General features: G+C 33.8%; 2 protein-coding genes across 2 annotated transcripts; one reads left to right on the forward strand and one right to left on the reverse strand.

Annotated features, from left to right (window-relative positions):
• The first annotated feature begins 2649 nt into the window (after positions 1-2649).
• LOC107813220 (QWRF motif-containing protein 7) lies at positions 2650-6557 on the forward strand. Its single transcript, XM_016638456.2, has 5 exons — positions 2650-3387; positions 4064-4300; positions 5039-5128; positions 5225-5332; positions 6240-6557. Exons 1-5 carry the CDS (start codon positions 2761-2763, stop codon positions 6297-6299), a joined length of 1122 nt encoding a protein of 373 aa, XP_016493942.1. The 5' UTR covers positions 2650-2760; the 3' UTR covers positions 6300-6557.
• On the reverse strand, positions 6550-13387 carry LOC107813221 (uncharacterized). Its single transcript, XM_016638457.2, has 4 exons — positions 11066-13387; positions 9925-10204; positions 9223-9431; positions 6550-6989 (listed from the first exon to the last, which is right to left on the reverse strand). The coding sequence occupies exons 1-4, from the start codon at positions 13257-13259 to the stop codon at positions 6589-6591; spliced, it is 3084 nt and encodes a 1027-aa protein (XP_016493943.1). The 5' UTR covers positions 13260-13387; the 3' UTR covers positions 6550-6588.
• Positions 13388-16242: the final 2855 nt, after the last annotated feature.

Here is a 16242-nt window from a genome sequence, read left to right on the forward strand (position 1 = left end):
GGCGTCGCATTCGGGGGGGAAGGCTTCTGAATGAATTTTTGGGACTCCGGCCCCTTCAATATTGGAGGCACTCCCGGGATCTAATCGACCCAGAAATTATAAGTTTTCATCTTCTTGTCGATGGCCTCTATCTTTTTTTGCCAGACTCCACCCGATTCGTCAATGCTTCGAGTATCTTCATCACCTCGGAAGTTTTCTCGGGTCCGAACTCATCCGGTTCCTAGGTTATTTATTCATTCCTTCGAGTGTTTTACTTGACCCGTTCAGACTCGATCTTGTTAGGCACGTGACTTTGGGTCTGTAATTGTGCTATTGCCGCTTGATAAGCTTGCGATATTTTTAAAATCAACCGCAAGCTAACCCGATCGCCTTCTCCTTTGGGTGCTTCTCGAGGCAATGGACGGGTGCCCCGCGAATGCTATTTTCTAGGTTGGTTGGCAGATTAATATTGATGGCAGCCTGTGAGTTAGCATCCACTAGGTCAGCTACTGGAACACCATTGGGATCAACAGGGGGAAACATCATTGCTATGTACCATGTTACTGTTTCACCTTGGTGGCCTGACTCGGCGTCAACGTTCAAGTGAGCAGACTAGGAATTTGACATCCTTAGGTTAACTTGAAATCAAACTTCGAAGAACAAGTATAAAATATGGTGTGTTATGGAGTTCGTATTAAATCACCACTATTATCTTTTGCTCCACGGTAGGTACCAAATTGTTTACCCTTAAAAATGAGTAACAATTAAATTTGTTCGCGATTTAAAGGATACAAGATTTAATTTAACACACATGATGTAAGAACAACCAATAATTAAATTAATGATAGATAAAACGATCAAACCAAACACAATGGAACAATTAAGTTTGACTTTGAATTGAACACTGAGATTGGCTCCGATCGAGCCCTTGATATGGGCTCAGGTGTAACCAAAAAGATGAAGAACTGAAGAACACTTTTAAATAACGGCTAGAAGACAAAAATAAACTTTATTGCTTTGATATGTCTGCCAACAATGGTTTAAAATGAAAAAGTTCCTCCTTTATATAGTAGGAGAATTTCAATCCTAGTACAAGTCTAAATAAGGTAAGAATCTTCTTTTTTTCGGCAAATATCTATTTGCAATTGATATTGGACGGTATTTGTTTCGTAATATCCGGTTGAGGCGAATATTACGGCTACCTGCTCGTCATGCTCAATCATTTCTCTTTTTACTTGGTCTCGAAAATTTACTTGGTCCGAATCCGTTGTTTGGCCGTGCCTGATCCCAGCTGCACCATTCATACTCCCTGGGCTCCAAAACAAGTGACCATTCGGCTTCGCTCGAAGTTGCGTCAGATCAAGCCTCCCTCTAGCTTCCTTATCGGGGAATTGGGGTAACATTATCTTCGATTTTATCCGTACATAATACCCATAATAATTTGTGAAAACACATGCAGTTAATCAGATATTTACATCATTAGTTAAAAGGATATTTATCAAAGTGAAAAGTACATTTATAGATGGTTACAACAATGATACATGGTGTGGATGTTGGGCTGAGTATCATAAAGATGTGAATGCTAAGTTGGTTGTGCAATCGTAATTTGTAGAAGATTGGACATGATTAAAAATAATCATATTTTGTCAGAAAGTATAAGTAACACACATTATATTGAGGATAAATTGAAAGAAATTTTGAAATATAGTTTGGTCATGCCTTGTGTTGAGATGCATTCATTTGTAGATGTGAAATCATGTCAAGTGAAGGTGTTAAAAGAAAACGAAGTAACTCTAAAATTACATGTAAGAAAATAATTTTGAAAGACCGATAATCTTTTAGAACCTATAACAACTTAGCAAAAGTTAGGACACAGTAAGAAAGTTATATAGGCAATACTAATTAACTCAAAATACATTTCAGTCGTGTTAGTTCATTTACCTTAGGTCATATTCCTTTTAGGAATCTTTTAGCCTAATTACATATTTATCTCAGTAGAAAATACAGACTTCTAATACTACTTTTTATGTTTGTTTTTATTTTGAATGTAACATTGAACCTGTGGTGCGTTCAAATAGAAAAATATAGGCAATGAGACTTTATATAACCGATTTCAATTTATATGACTCTTATATATTTGAGATTGAAGCGTAATGATAATTATTATTGTTATTGCTAATCAGAGTAGTAATCTAACTAGTCAAAAACGGGATTTCACATATATTGGTTAATAGGACGACTTGTCTAACATTTTCGTATAATCTTTTTTTTTTTAGTTTCCCACCCGGTATTCGGTACTCACATTGGAGCTCGACTATATCCGGATTCGCACCGCGTAGGACCCCATCCGGGGGAAGCGCTCCCTACCAAGGATTTTTTCATACCCAAAGCTCAAACCCGAAATCTCTAGTTAAGGGAAGAACAGTCTCATCCACCGCACCACGTCTGTTGGTGGTTAAAGCAACCAATGATTGATACATTTTCGTATAATCAAATGACTGCAAATTAACGTTGACCTCCAGAAAGTCCTCCTCATTTAACATATATACATGATAAAATAAATACACGTAGTCGACCAATTTTCGTGTTAGCCTCGAACTATATAATTTAGTATAAGAAGAAAAAACATATTAACGTGCTCTCAACTACTAGCCTTATAAGCTATAGTTCTCTAAACCTACATTTCTTTCTCTTATATAACTAGTTGTTGAATTTTATACACTAATCTTTCTCCCAAAAATACAAATCTGTAAAACAAAAACCTTACATCAAATCATCAAAATGGAGAAGGAGAAAAATCGCAGTACTCGCAAACAAAATCATCAACCAGCCATTAATATTCCGCGATCACCAGCTAATTCTCCACGATTACTAAGAAGCAAAAGTGGAATGTCACTCCCCGAAATTCACACCTACTCATCAATAGACCCTGTACCAAGTCTTGTCAATCGGTCAAAATCAACGACGAAAATGAGAACTTATAGAGGAGAAGAAAATGTTAGCCCATTGATGAGAAGCCCAAATTATACACAAATCAAGACGACTAAAAAGTCGTCTCAAGAAAATGGAGATCATCATAGTTTTGGTAAATTCTTACAACGCAATAATCAGAGTAAGATTAGTACTAATTCTTCTTCTGCATGGGCATTGTCACCAGGACGTCCATTGCCTAATACGGTCCCTAAGTCGCCGAGTACAAGAAAATTGAAAGTGGAGTCTAAGGAGAATAGTGGTGGCGGTCGAGGCGGTGTTGCTGGGGTTTTGAAGTATTTTAAGCAGAAAAAAGTGTCACCTGTATTAGAAGAAGATTTTCATCAATATAGGATTATGAATAATAGGTTGGTACAATGGAGGTTTGTCAATGCTCGTGCTGAGGCTTCTATGGCTACAATCAAGAAGGTTGCACAGGTAACGTTTTCTAAATTCTTCAATGGCTAGATATTTTATTATACTTCCAATAATTTTAATTTGAGAGTTAATTTCATGGGCAGTCATAGCCGACTTTCAGCTTATTGACCAAAATCATAAAATTCTTTTTTATAAGAAAATAATTTAGTTATGCCTATATATCACAATATAATTTAACAAAGCATATAGCCTATATGCTTACATATTAACTTTTACATAATATTCACGCTGCACCACTTAAAAAGAATATTATGACAGTTATTGTTGACCCAACCTAATACTGTTGTCTTTTATCATGTGGCACATCATGAGTTTTTTTATTTCTTTATGTGAGATATGTTTTTTTTAAATGATGCCATGCGCAGAGGCGTACCTATGTGTCCTATTGATGAGTTAGATGACCACGTAAACTTTGGTAGAAATTTTATCGTATGTGTGTCTATACCTTGGAAATGATTAATTTAAATCACTTGACACCCCAAATACTAAAACCCTTTAGGGAGCACTGGTTGAACAGAGTAATTTTCCACGTTGCCTTAAAATTTTGGGTGCGCCTATCTACTCGTGTTTTCAGGACTAGATATAACATTTTTCAATTTTTTTTTTTTTTTTTTTTTTTGTGATTTAATTTCTAGTAAACTGCATATTCTCATCATTTTTCTTGGTTGTGTAACAGAAGAAATTGTTCAATGTATGGTTAAGAATCTCGATAATGAGAAACTTTACTGCAGAGAAGAGAATTCAAGTGCAAAAATTGAAGCACGAAATTAAAATAAACCGAATAATGAATTCTCAAGGTCGTTTACTTAGAGAATGGCAAAGATTAGAGGTCAAAAATTCTGAAGCAGTTGGAAGGGTGGCCAGGAAATTGTCAGCAGTTTCTCTTTGTCTTCCACTAGTCGATGGAGCTGAGGTATTAATTCTTATTATCTTTTTTTTTAATTAAAATACTTTTACTTCAGTTTTACATATTTATTGAAGTAAATTAAGTTTACTAGTTGGGATCATGTTGGGCATATATAGTAGAGAAATATAAAAAGAAGTTGCGTTGGATAAAATTAAAAACGTATTTTTGGTGGCACATAGTATTTTGTTTCCTTTAAAACCTTAGAAATTAAATTTTTGGGACAGAGAACAATTTTAGTAGTACAAACTTTGTGGCATGTTTTGTTGCCCTACTTTGAAATACATACTATTAATATATCTTAAGTAGAGTTGAAAATTTTATTATATTAGTACTTGTTTCCGTTGAACTGAAAATATATAAAGGTTTATATATATATAGAGAGAGGTGACTTCTTGAAGGAGAGCCTTGGCGTAACTAGTAAAGTTGTTGCCATGTGATTTTAGGAGGTCACGGGTTCGAGTGGAAACAGCCTCTTGCAGAAAGCCAGAAATGCAGGGTAAGGCTGTGTACGATAGACCTTTGTGGTTCGGCCCTTCCCCAGACCCCGCGCATAGCGGGAGCTTATATATGATCATACGTATGATCAGTGAATATTATCTACTATAATAATAAATTTGTAATATTATTATTTTTTGTCTCATTAAATTAATTAAAATATATGTGAATATTTATTATAAAAAATACAAAAAATCGGAAGGTCAAATTTTCTATTATCAGAAAATTAATTTTCTATTATTTGGACAGGCAAAAGTGACGTCGGTTTATGATGCTGTGATCTCAGCTGAGGAAGTCATGGACAGTATCGAGGATTTTATTATGAATATGCAATGGGAGGTAATTAATCAAAATTCTCCATTGCGAAAATTTATAAATCTATTAATTAGAATAACGAAAAAAAATTAGTAACAGTTTTTGTGATTGATTTTCCAGGTTGAGCAGTCATGTTTTTTGCTCACAGAGCTTATAGTCATTTTAAAGCAGGAGAAAGAGTTTTTGGAGGAACTAGAGAATCATATAAATACAGTTTCTTCTTTAGAGGTGAGATCTAGCTTTTAATTTCCTTTTTGTTCTTTGATGACGTCTATTTGAAGTATTTAACACGTAATACTAGGTAGGAGACTTATGAACTTTTCTCCGTGAAAGCGGATTGTCTGTAACAATCATGACTCGAATTACTGGTCGTTGAAAATTCTCGCATGACGGATAAAATACCTTATGTCCACAGCCTAATTTTTTTCCCCTTATGGGTGAATCTGTCCAATAGCAAGTTTCCAACTCTATTAAGTAAACTCTTATTTACTTGAATTCTTTCTCATTGTCCTTCTTTATTTCTTGATAATTTATCTGTAAATGTCTTATCATTTTTTCTTATCTTAGATGTTCATTGCTCCAAAATTAAATACAATCTCTTTTGCCATATCTCACACGCAACAACTAGTTCCAAGTTCCATTTCCTAGCCTCGCGACTTCAATTCGCCAACTTCTTTTTCATCTAATTAACCATAGCTAAAACATGACTAAAATATATTGGAGGTTACATTATATTACTATACTATTAAGAGTCGCTAATAGTGACTTTTGCGGTGACGAAATGTAGTCACTTCAACGACTAGACATGTCTCAGTGATTTTCGAGTCGCCACAAAGAACTCTAATTTTTTTTTTGTAGTGGCTTTTTGTAAATATATGTTTTAACTAATTAGCTTCTTTTAGTTATATTTATGGTTTAAAGTGAAGATAGGTTCAACCAATTAAAAATCATTCTTTTTTAATTGGGCACTATATTTGTTCGCTCATAATTCATAAATATTAGTAAATGATTGGCTACAAGGGGACTTTTTTTAGTGAACGTGTCAACTTATTCCTATTTTTTTTGTAAGGCTTTTATAAAAACGAAGAATTTAATTCAATTTTTTCTCCGATCAATGATCTCTTTCTATGTGCAGGTAGAAGAGGAAACCTTGCGAGTACATTGTATCCAATTGGCTAAGGAGAGGAGCAGATAAGAAGGAGCTTGATCTTGAATATATCTTTTTTCCTTAGACCAAACACACCGTTTTGAGATATTCTAAGAGTACTTAATATCATTATATTTTGTTCCATTTTTGTAATCCTTGATATCAATATTTATTTGTTACTAGTAAAGTTAAAATTAGTGGTCTATTCGATATGTAATAATAGAATCACAACACCATGAATCTCCACTAGATAAAGTTTAAAACAAAATATTGATTCTCCTATACAAATCCCCCACAATTTGAAGAGAAAAAGAGAGCAAAAAAAATCCAAATTATATTAACACTCAACATTGGTTTTTTGTACCAAAGAAAATGCCGCAGTTGCACTACCACCATCATTCGTGGACAACTTCCTTTCAGGTTTGGCTTCATGTAACATAGACACAACATCCCTCATAGAAGGTCTATCAGCGGGATTTCGGCTAGTACAGAGTAACGCTATCCTGAGTAACAACATCATTTCCTCCCTCACCCGAGGACATGAAGCGCCAACACTTTTATCCAACACGTTATATATATCATTTTTGTTTTTCATTTTGGACCTCACCCAATCTACAATGCTATTTCCATCACCAAATTCTTGATCTACCGATCTTTTTCCGGACAAAATTTCCATTAGCACCACCCCATAGCTGTAGATGTCACTCTTCTCGTCCACTTGCAATGTATAAGCATATTCTGCAAACATACAACATACTTGGTCAACTATAGTATTACTACATTTTAATGGACTTGGATGAGTACTTGTACTACAAGTTAAGAAGTTCTAGAAGTAAGATAATTAAGTAAACATAACTATCTAGCACGAATAAATGGGTTATCTCGACAATACCTAGTATAATACCGTAAGTCTGGGAGGGTAGTGTATACCCAGACCTTAACCCTACCTTGGAAAGATAGAGAGGTTGTTTTCGATCGGTAGACCCTCGACTCAGGAAAAACAAAAGAGATAAAAAGGGTAAAAAGGCTCGTGATGAATAAAGGAAAAGAGTAACAACAAGCAACAACACCAGCAAACCAATCCGGAAATATATACATAAAATATACATTTTTCAGCTATTATTTTGAGAAACTGACTATACAGTATCATTTTCCCATTTAAGAAACACTATGGAAAAAACTAAGAAAAATAATAAAAAAAATAAACGGGTTATCATAACATATTGTCTTATAGCGCCTAGAAATCTAGTATGTTTGACTCTTTAATATTAAGGCCAAGGAATATAGTACTAGTACTAGTAATAAATTAGGGGGATTAATAATCATGAAGATTCAGATAATACTTTGGGAAAATCTGTGTGGGTCCAAAGAATAACATAAAGTGAAAATCAAAATTAAAGCCTAAGGGCCAACACACCCATTTAGTACTGCCCATGGCCCCTAAAAGGTTAAATTAAAACTGTAGTACTAAATCACGGCGAGAAAGAGCAAAAAAGAGAAGATGATGATAATTATTGTGCCACCCTTACACTTTATGATGATTTGAAAACTTTCTTGAAAATATATATATTTATACCAAATTCTTACCTATATATCATCACAAAGCACTAAATACTAATAACAACAACAGCGACGAAGGTATTCATTAACTTAACATCATTGATCCATCTCTCAAATTAAAGACAGCAAAAGTAAACTGCATTCTATAACATATCATCTCCCTCCTACTATGTAAATTTTTGGAAAAATATCGCAAATTTTCTCTAAATATTGGTGCACAAGTTCAAAATATGAACTAGTTCTACGAGTAACATAGATTCCCATAAGTTGAAACTATTGAGGCATTTGACACTTGAAAATGGACAGAAACAAACATATAAAGGTGAGACCCAACAATCAATGAAGTAATTGAAAATTACAAGGTTCAAATTTTAATAGAGACAAAATTATTAAGTAATTTCTTCACTTGCTTCGAACAAAGTGTACCTGAATACTACGATTAAAACAATAAAAAAATGGAGAGAATAGACCATGAAGTTCACCAAATACAGCATTTTATGACATGACACCACGTTAAGCATGTAAGTGACTCTTTTCGTCACCCTACAGAACGAACTAAACCGACAGGATGACGATAGATTTTTGGATAAACATTACACAACAGAAAAAAGACATTCTAAAGCATAAAATAATAAACATTGGATAAATCCAAATTTTCCTTCACAGTCACTAGGGACAGAACTTTTAATCAAATTTTGCTGATCGTATAAATTGTATTTTCATAACGGAAGTAATTCAATATGACGTACAATAGACCTTTGTGGTCCGGTTTTTTTTTCCGGATCCCACACATAACGAGAGTTTAGTGTACGAGCTATCTTTTTATATTTTTGAGAACTAAAGATGATAAGGAAATAATTTTCCAGTTCCGCCTAATGAAAAGGGAAATATTTGATGAATTAATCCAAATAGTTGCTCACTTAATTTCTTAAATTAAAAAAAGTGTGCGAATATATGATAAATATAAAATTCATATATAATTAATGTATAATCTATATATATCGGCTAAAAAAGTAATCAGTGAATTTGACCGGCAATTTGTGTATGAACTATCAAGAATTCACCCAAAAAACTGCCACCTAATCTTTTAAACTAAAAATAGCTGGTGAATACATAAAATATATTTACAATTCATGCATAATATGTACATAAATATGTATAATATATGTATATCAGCTAGAAAAATAAACATTGAATATGATCGACTATTTGCGTAACAATTATTTATGATTACCTCATTGAAAATATTTTTGGGATAAAAGATTTTTCTTTGAAAAAAGGATTTTCGATCATACCAAACACACACAAGACAACTAGATTCGAATTTATGTGGTGCAGTTCAAATTGTACTACTTAACTTAACTGATTATTGAAAATAATCCTTGAAAATTAAAGAGATTAAAATACTTACCGGGTGCAATGTAGCCATAAGATCCAGCAATCACCGACATGGATTCATCACACTGAATCAATTTAGCAACTCCAAAATCAGCAACCCTAGCTTCCATTTCTCCATCCAAAAGAATATTGCTAGGTTTTAGATCACGATGAACAATTACAGGATCACAATCATGATGTAAGTAACAAATTCCTTGTGCCACCCCTAGTGCAATTTTGTACCTAGTAAATCAATAAAAACAACGACTATGTTTCAGTTCCAAATATCGAGATCTGCAATATGAATCTTCAGTACTTCTTTATATAAGCGCAACTCACGTCATTACAACAACAAAAACATATCCAGTATGATCATTAGCGTATGCATGAATTTTTGTAAATGGTATCAATATTTGAAAAAGTGAACAAGTAAATAAATTACTATAACGGCAAATATTGTCATTTTTTTATTTATACCAAATATTTTAATGTTATTTATTATTTACACATACAAATTGCAAAAAAAAAATTCGATAAAGCGGTGTCATGTGACACCGTAATCAAGCAAGATGCCTACGCCCCTGAGTATGATCTCACAAGTGGAATCCGAAAAAGGTAGAGTATACTCGGACCTTACCTCTACCTTGTGTGAGATATAGGGCTACTTCCGATAAACTCTCGGCTCAATTCAAGTCATTATCATACCAAATAAATTTGAAGTGACAAAAACTTGTACCTAGTAGACCAATCAGCCACAAAATTTGTATCTTTGTTCTTGCCATGTAACAAGTCGTCAAGGCTACCATTAGGCATGTACTCGTACAGCAACATGGTACACTCATTGTTAGTGCAACAACCTAATAATCTCACAATATTCCTATGTCTTACGTTGCCTAAGACATCAACCTCAGCCAACACACCCCTTCTTTTCCTTATTGTCTCCTTTTGTTGTTTTCCCCATAGTTTCTTCACCGCTATGATCTCGCCACCTGGCATTTTCGCCTTGTACACTGTACCTGAAACAGATTCAAACGAGTCAACGTTTTGAGTTGTTTGAAAATATGAGTTCATATTTAATATTTATAATATTATTGATGTAGTTTGAATTTCGAGAGTCAAACTCCTTAATTTTATTGCAAAATTAAATGTAGAATCTTTTGGACCCGTTTGTCCATAGTTCTTTTCCGACTTTTTTCAAAAAAGTGTTTGTCAATGAAATTTTGTAAGTTTTTTGAAATTTTTTGAAAATGAGTTTTTTTTGGCAACCCAGAAAAACCCACAGTCGTTACGGCCTCTGCCACAACTTCTGCCTTTCGGGTGAGTACTCTGTGCGTACTGGGTAGACCCCTAACTATGTAATAACATGCAAACCACACAGGGGATGTAAACCGCACTAGGCAATCCCTGTGCGACAGGCTCGACTCAGAAGGCATTGAGGGAGTATCGATCCCAAATCATCTATATGGATGACTGCCCTCCAAACCAACCGGGCCATCCCCGAAGGGAAAATGAGTTTTTCAAAAGCCCACTTTTCAAAATGTTTTTTTTCCCCACTCACAAAACTGCAATATTTTTTTCAAAGTGAGATGCAAGTCCAAACATAATTTCAAATTCCAAGTGCTGTTTTTCAACTTAACTCCATATATATATTTAAAAAAATTATAGTTTTTATGTCCAAACGCTTAAGTTTTTGATATAAAAATACATATTTGGAAACTATATAAAAAGTACTACTAGTCATAATATTTTGACAATTCAAAATATTGAAAATGCATATAAAAAGCTCGCGACAAAAAAATAACGCTCATTTGACTTTGAAATCCGAGCTGCATCACATAAATTGAGACAGAGATGGTAATATTTAGGATGTTTCTTACCTGCAGATCCCATTCCTAGTATCTTGTCTGTGGTTGTTATGCTTTCCAGGACATCATCTGCCGTAAAATTTAACCTTTTAAATGCTGTTAACTTCCACGGTCCAATTTCCTTATCACTTGAAAATCGTTGGCTATAATTCAAATAGAAACATCGGACACCCACAATGAGGAAGCACAATACTACTCCAAATGCTGCAGCAACAATCCAGATTAGAACACCAGCTCCTGTTTTTTTAGGTTGTCGCCGAATTTCTATTTCTCCATTGTTGAATCTATCCGTCCTGCACGGTTTATGTATAATAATACCACAAAGATCTTCGTTTCCAATGAACGACGACGGATGAAACGTAGAAAATATTGATCCTGACGATGGCAATGGACCTGTTAATTGATTATATGACACGTTAAAATGTTCCAATGTACTAGACTTGTCGAAATTAGAAGGAATTGTTCCAGTGAGAAAATTATGTGACAAATCAATGTCTGTTATTGAAGGAATTGCAGATATTTCCCATGGAATGATTCCAGTAAGCGAATTTCGTCGAAAATTTAACGAAATTAGCTTTTCACAATGTTCAATATCCCATGGAATACTGCCATTGAGATTATTTCCTTCAATCTCAATTTTGTACAAATTTTCACACCCTTTAAAATCAGGAATTTTTCCAACAAGGCCACTGTAACTTGCTGAGAATATCTGTAAACTCCGCGCTTTCCAAATATTTTCAGGCAACTCGCTGTTAAATGAATTCTCAGATATGTTCAAGTACTCCATTTTCGCGGCGTATCCAACATCTTCTGGAATTTCACCTGAAAATTTGTTCTTGCTGATGTCCATGTAAGTGAAATTTGGCAAAAACCCGAGTCCTAAAGGAATTGAGCCGTTGAGTTTGTTGTCTTGAATTCTCAACCGCGATAAAGCAGTGCAGTTTGCTAAGGACGAAGGAATCTTACCACTGAACTGGTTTGAAAATAGGATGAGTTTAACTAATTTGTTGCTAAGACAAAGATTTGGTGGAATTGGACCATACAAATAATTTGAAGAGACATCAAGTTTTTGTAACTTTGCATTTGATCCTAATTTTTGTGGTAAAATTCCAATGAGTGAATTATTCCAAAGAGCCAAAAATTCAAGATTTGGTAGCTCACCAATTCCTTGTGGAATTTCACCTGTTAAATTATTGTTCATCAAATATAACATTTTCAACTCCTTTAATTCTGAAAATCCAGCCGGAATATTGCCAAAGAGATGATTGTCTGATAAATCCAATGAATTCAACAATGTTAATTGGGAAAAACTCTGAGGAATTTTACCAATAAAATGGTTCTTGAAAAGAAGTAAAAATTCAAGAATTTTCAAGCTTCCTAATTGAAATGGAATTTCACCAGAAAGATTAGCTTGAGAAATGTCTAAATAGGCCAAATTTGATAAAGAGGAAAATTCAGAAGGAATATTGCCAGTGTAATTATTGTATCCAATTTCTATATGTTCAAGTTGGTTCAAGAAACTTAACTCAAGTGGGATTTTACCACACAGTAAATTTCCAGCCAAGTGTAAAAATTTCAACTTTTTGAAATTTCCATAACTTGTTGGAATTTCACCATCAAAGTAACTTCCACCAAGATTTAAGTACTCAAGATTTTGAAGTTGAACAATTTCTTGTGGCAAAGGACCGATGAAATTGTTGCTATAGGCATTTAAATGTGTGAGAGATTTGAGTTTAGTAATACCAAGTGGAAATGTTGAATTAAAAAAGTTGTGACTAATGTCAAGTGTCCTAAGAAAAGGAAATTGGAAAACAATTGTTTGTAAAGGTCCATCAAAAGAATTTCCACTCAAATTTAAGTGGTGTAAATGTGTCAAGAATCTAATATCTTGTGGAATTTTACCAGAAAGATTTCTTCTTGAGAGATTAAGTGTTGTAATTTGGCTTGTTTTTTTGTCACATTTAATGCCAGACCATGTACACCAAAAGGGTTGAAAATTAAATTTTGAGAAGGTGGTTGTGGGATTCCAATCTTGGAATGTATTATTAGGATCTTGAAAAGAAGATTTTAAGGATAAAAGAGAAATGAGTTGAATTGAAAGATTTGAATTAGAGGTGGTGGTAATGGACAAAACAAGTGGAATTTTTGTGAGAAAGAAGAGAATTGAGAAAAATGTAGTGAGAAAGAGAGAAATGAAATGGTTCATGGTTTTGGGGTTGTGTTTGTGTAGGAAATGGTTGAGAAATAGGATTTGTAAAGAGTGGTAAATTTAAGGGAAGTAATGTTTTGTTGGTTAGAATTGCTTTTTCTAAGTGTTGGATATAGAGGATGTTTCATGATAATTAGTTCCTTATAAGTTTGTTTTGTTTGTCTGAAGAGAGAGGGGAAAAGGAAAGGAAAAGAAAAGAAAAAAGAGTCATATGTAATATCCCAAAGATTTAATTTGTGTATAGTGAAAAATACTATTAATTTTTTCTTTTTCTTCTCATACCAGTAGCTTTACTACTATTCTTTTTTTTTTTTTAGATTTCGATTGCTTCCTGATGCTACTTCTTCTTCGATATATCATTAGATTACTATTGTATCTGATATTTCCCTTCTTGGTTCCTGCATTTCTTATTTTAATTGTTGTGTTTATGCTTGTTTGAGCCCATGGTCTATCGGTAGGGGTGTTCAAACCGAATCGGAAAACCGCACCAAAACGAAAAAACCAAATCAAATCGATTAAAAAACCCGACTAGGTTTGGTTTGACTTGATTTGGTATTGAGTAAAAAAATCCGAACCAAACCGACATATAAATATATAAATTTTATTTATATTTTTAAGACTTTATAGTGAATTTTCTTTAGAAAATGTAGAAATATTTGGGATCCTCTCATGTATTAACCTTGAAAGCGTAAATTAATGAAAAATTATTGTTAGACGACTAAGAAAATAATTATCATGTGTTACTAAAAAAATTCTCCCATTAGAATATTTTAATAGATCATAAGTTTGTCATTTTTTCCCCATATTTACTAAACGTATATTCACTTATCAAAGCTTTATCTATAATTTTAATAAAGTAAGATTGAAATAATATTCATGTAACAAAAAAACCCGAAAAACCCGACAAAACCGAACCAATCCAAACCGGTATAATTGGTTTGGTTTGATTTTGATAAAAATCGAACCAACCCGGTCCATGTACAACCCTATCTATCAGAAATAATCTCTCTATATGTACAAGGTAGTGATAAGGTTTGCGTACATACATCATTCCCAAACTCCACTTATGAAATTACACTAGGTATATAATTATTGTTATAGTGATAGTGTAAAAAAGTCGTACACTAACAACATATTTTAAGTGTTATAGTAAGGTACTTGACTTATTTTTTAGGTTACTAATTTCTTACTTATAATAAACGATAATTATCTTTTAAATGATCTAATACTATATAAATTCTTTTATAATGTCCAAGCATAAAAATTAAACTCAAATTCCAATACCTCAAGTTCTCTTCTCCCTCTTGGTTTTTGTTGTTACTTCTTTATGCAACTCCCATACTTATTCATCACCATTTGCTAAAAGCTAATAAGTCTGTTTTTCTGTCTTCTTTTGCTTTTTCTGCCTCTCATCTTTATTTCCTTATACTTTTTTATTTTTCTTAGATTTTTTCCCCCCTTCTCTTTTTTGTTTTATCTAGGCACCACTTTTTCATCATTCCATGTTTTCTTTTTCTTTAACCATCCCAAACCGAATGATATTGATTTTTGGCAATAATAGTGGCAATGTCTCTAGCAGTCTCAGGATCCAAGAAAGTAATTTTCCATTTCAATTCTTTTATGTTTTATAGCATATTTCTTCTTTTTCTACTTTGAACTACAAAACTAAATATTGATTCCAAAAGAATAACTTCATGATTAAGATATTACAATTTGAACCGCGATATTAGAATTTGAGTTTTTCTCAAGTTGTATTTATATGTAAGTTTTGAAGAATTCAATTTAAAAAAAAAAACTAAATAAGGAACGATATAAAGTCCAATCAATTTCCTTCAACATATTATCGAGGCTCTGACTTGATCACATTCAACCAATCTCAAACGGTATTTGTCACGGCCCAAAACCCGACCCGTTCGTAATGGTGCCTATCGTGAAAGTAGGCCAGTCTCAATTCAACAATCAACACGATAGAGTAAAAATAGCACGGTATAGCCAGTTTTTGGACTGGTCATTCAAAAATAGTCAGCGTTTACAAAGTCAATGAAAAATAGCCACTATTTTGCTGCAACAGAGACCGATCCAGCATAATATACTGGAGTTCGGTGCACCTGTGTATGAACTCCAGCATATTATGCTGGACCGGTATACTTTGCTGACTCCAGTATAATATACTGGAGATTGGAGCACCGGTGCTCCAAACTCCAGTATATTATACTAGGCAATTATACTTGCTGGAACTCCAGTATATTATGCTGGAGTTCTAGTGTACTTATGCTGGAACTCCATCATATTATGCTGGAGTTCCAGCATACTTATGCTGGAACTCCAGTATAATATACTGGCGTATTTTTCGAGTTTTGAACAACGTTTTCGCTCAGATTTATCTTTACATGAAAAGTGGCTAAATTTCGATTTCTTTTGAAACTGAGCTATTTTTGAACGACCAATTGTAAATCTGGCTATTTTTGAATTTCTCCCCACGATAGCAATAAGTTTGAAAACATTTACGGAAGCTTTTAACATTTAAAGAACTATTTGAAACATAAGAAATTCCAAGAATAAATACAATCCAGCCCAAAACCGTGATGTCACTGAGTGCATGAGCGTCTAAGGAAAATACATAATCTAATATAATGTCTAAGGGAACAACTGAAATACAACTGGAAAGTAAGGTGGAGAGCCAAGGCCTGCGAACGCCGTGTAGGTACCTCAATAATTTCCTAAGTCAGAAGCCTCGATCAACCACCGCCACTGGATCCAAAGTGCCTGAATCTGCACATGAGGTGCAGGTGCAGGGGGTAACGTGAGTACACCAACTCATAAGTAACAAGTCCAACCTTTGGACTGATAGGTAGTAACGAACTCAACCTCATCAAAGCTAACCGGAATAATATACAGAAACGTAGGCATGCTTTTAGTTAAATAAACAACTCGAATCGTAAAACAGAGCGGGTAAATACAGGATAAGGAAGTGTAACCC

Source organism: Nicotiana tabacum, chromosome 11, assembly GCF_000715075.1.
Source record: "Nicotiana tabacum cultivar K326 chromosome 11, ASM71507v2, whole genome shotgun sequence".
NCBI lineage: Eukaryota > Viridiplantae > Streptophyta > Magnoliopsida > Solanales > Solanaceae > Nicotiana > Nicotiana tabacum.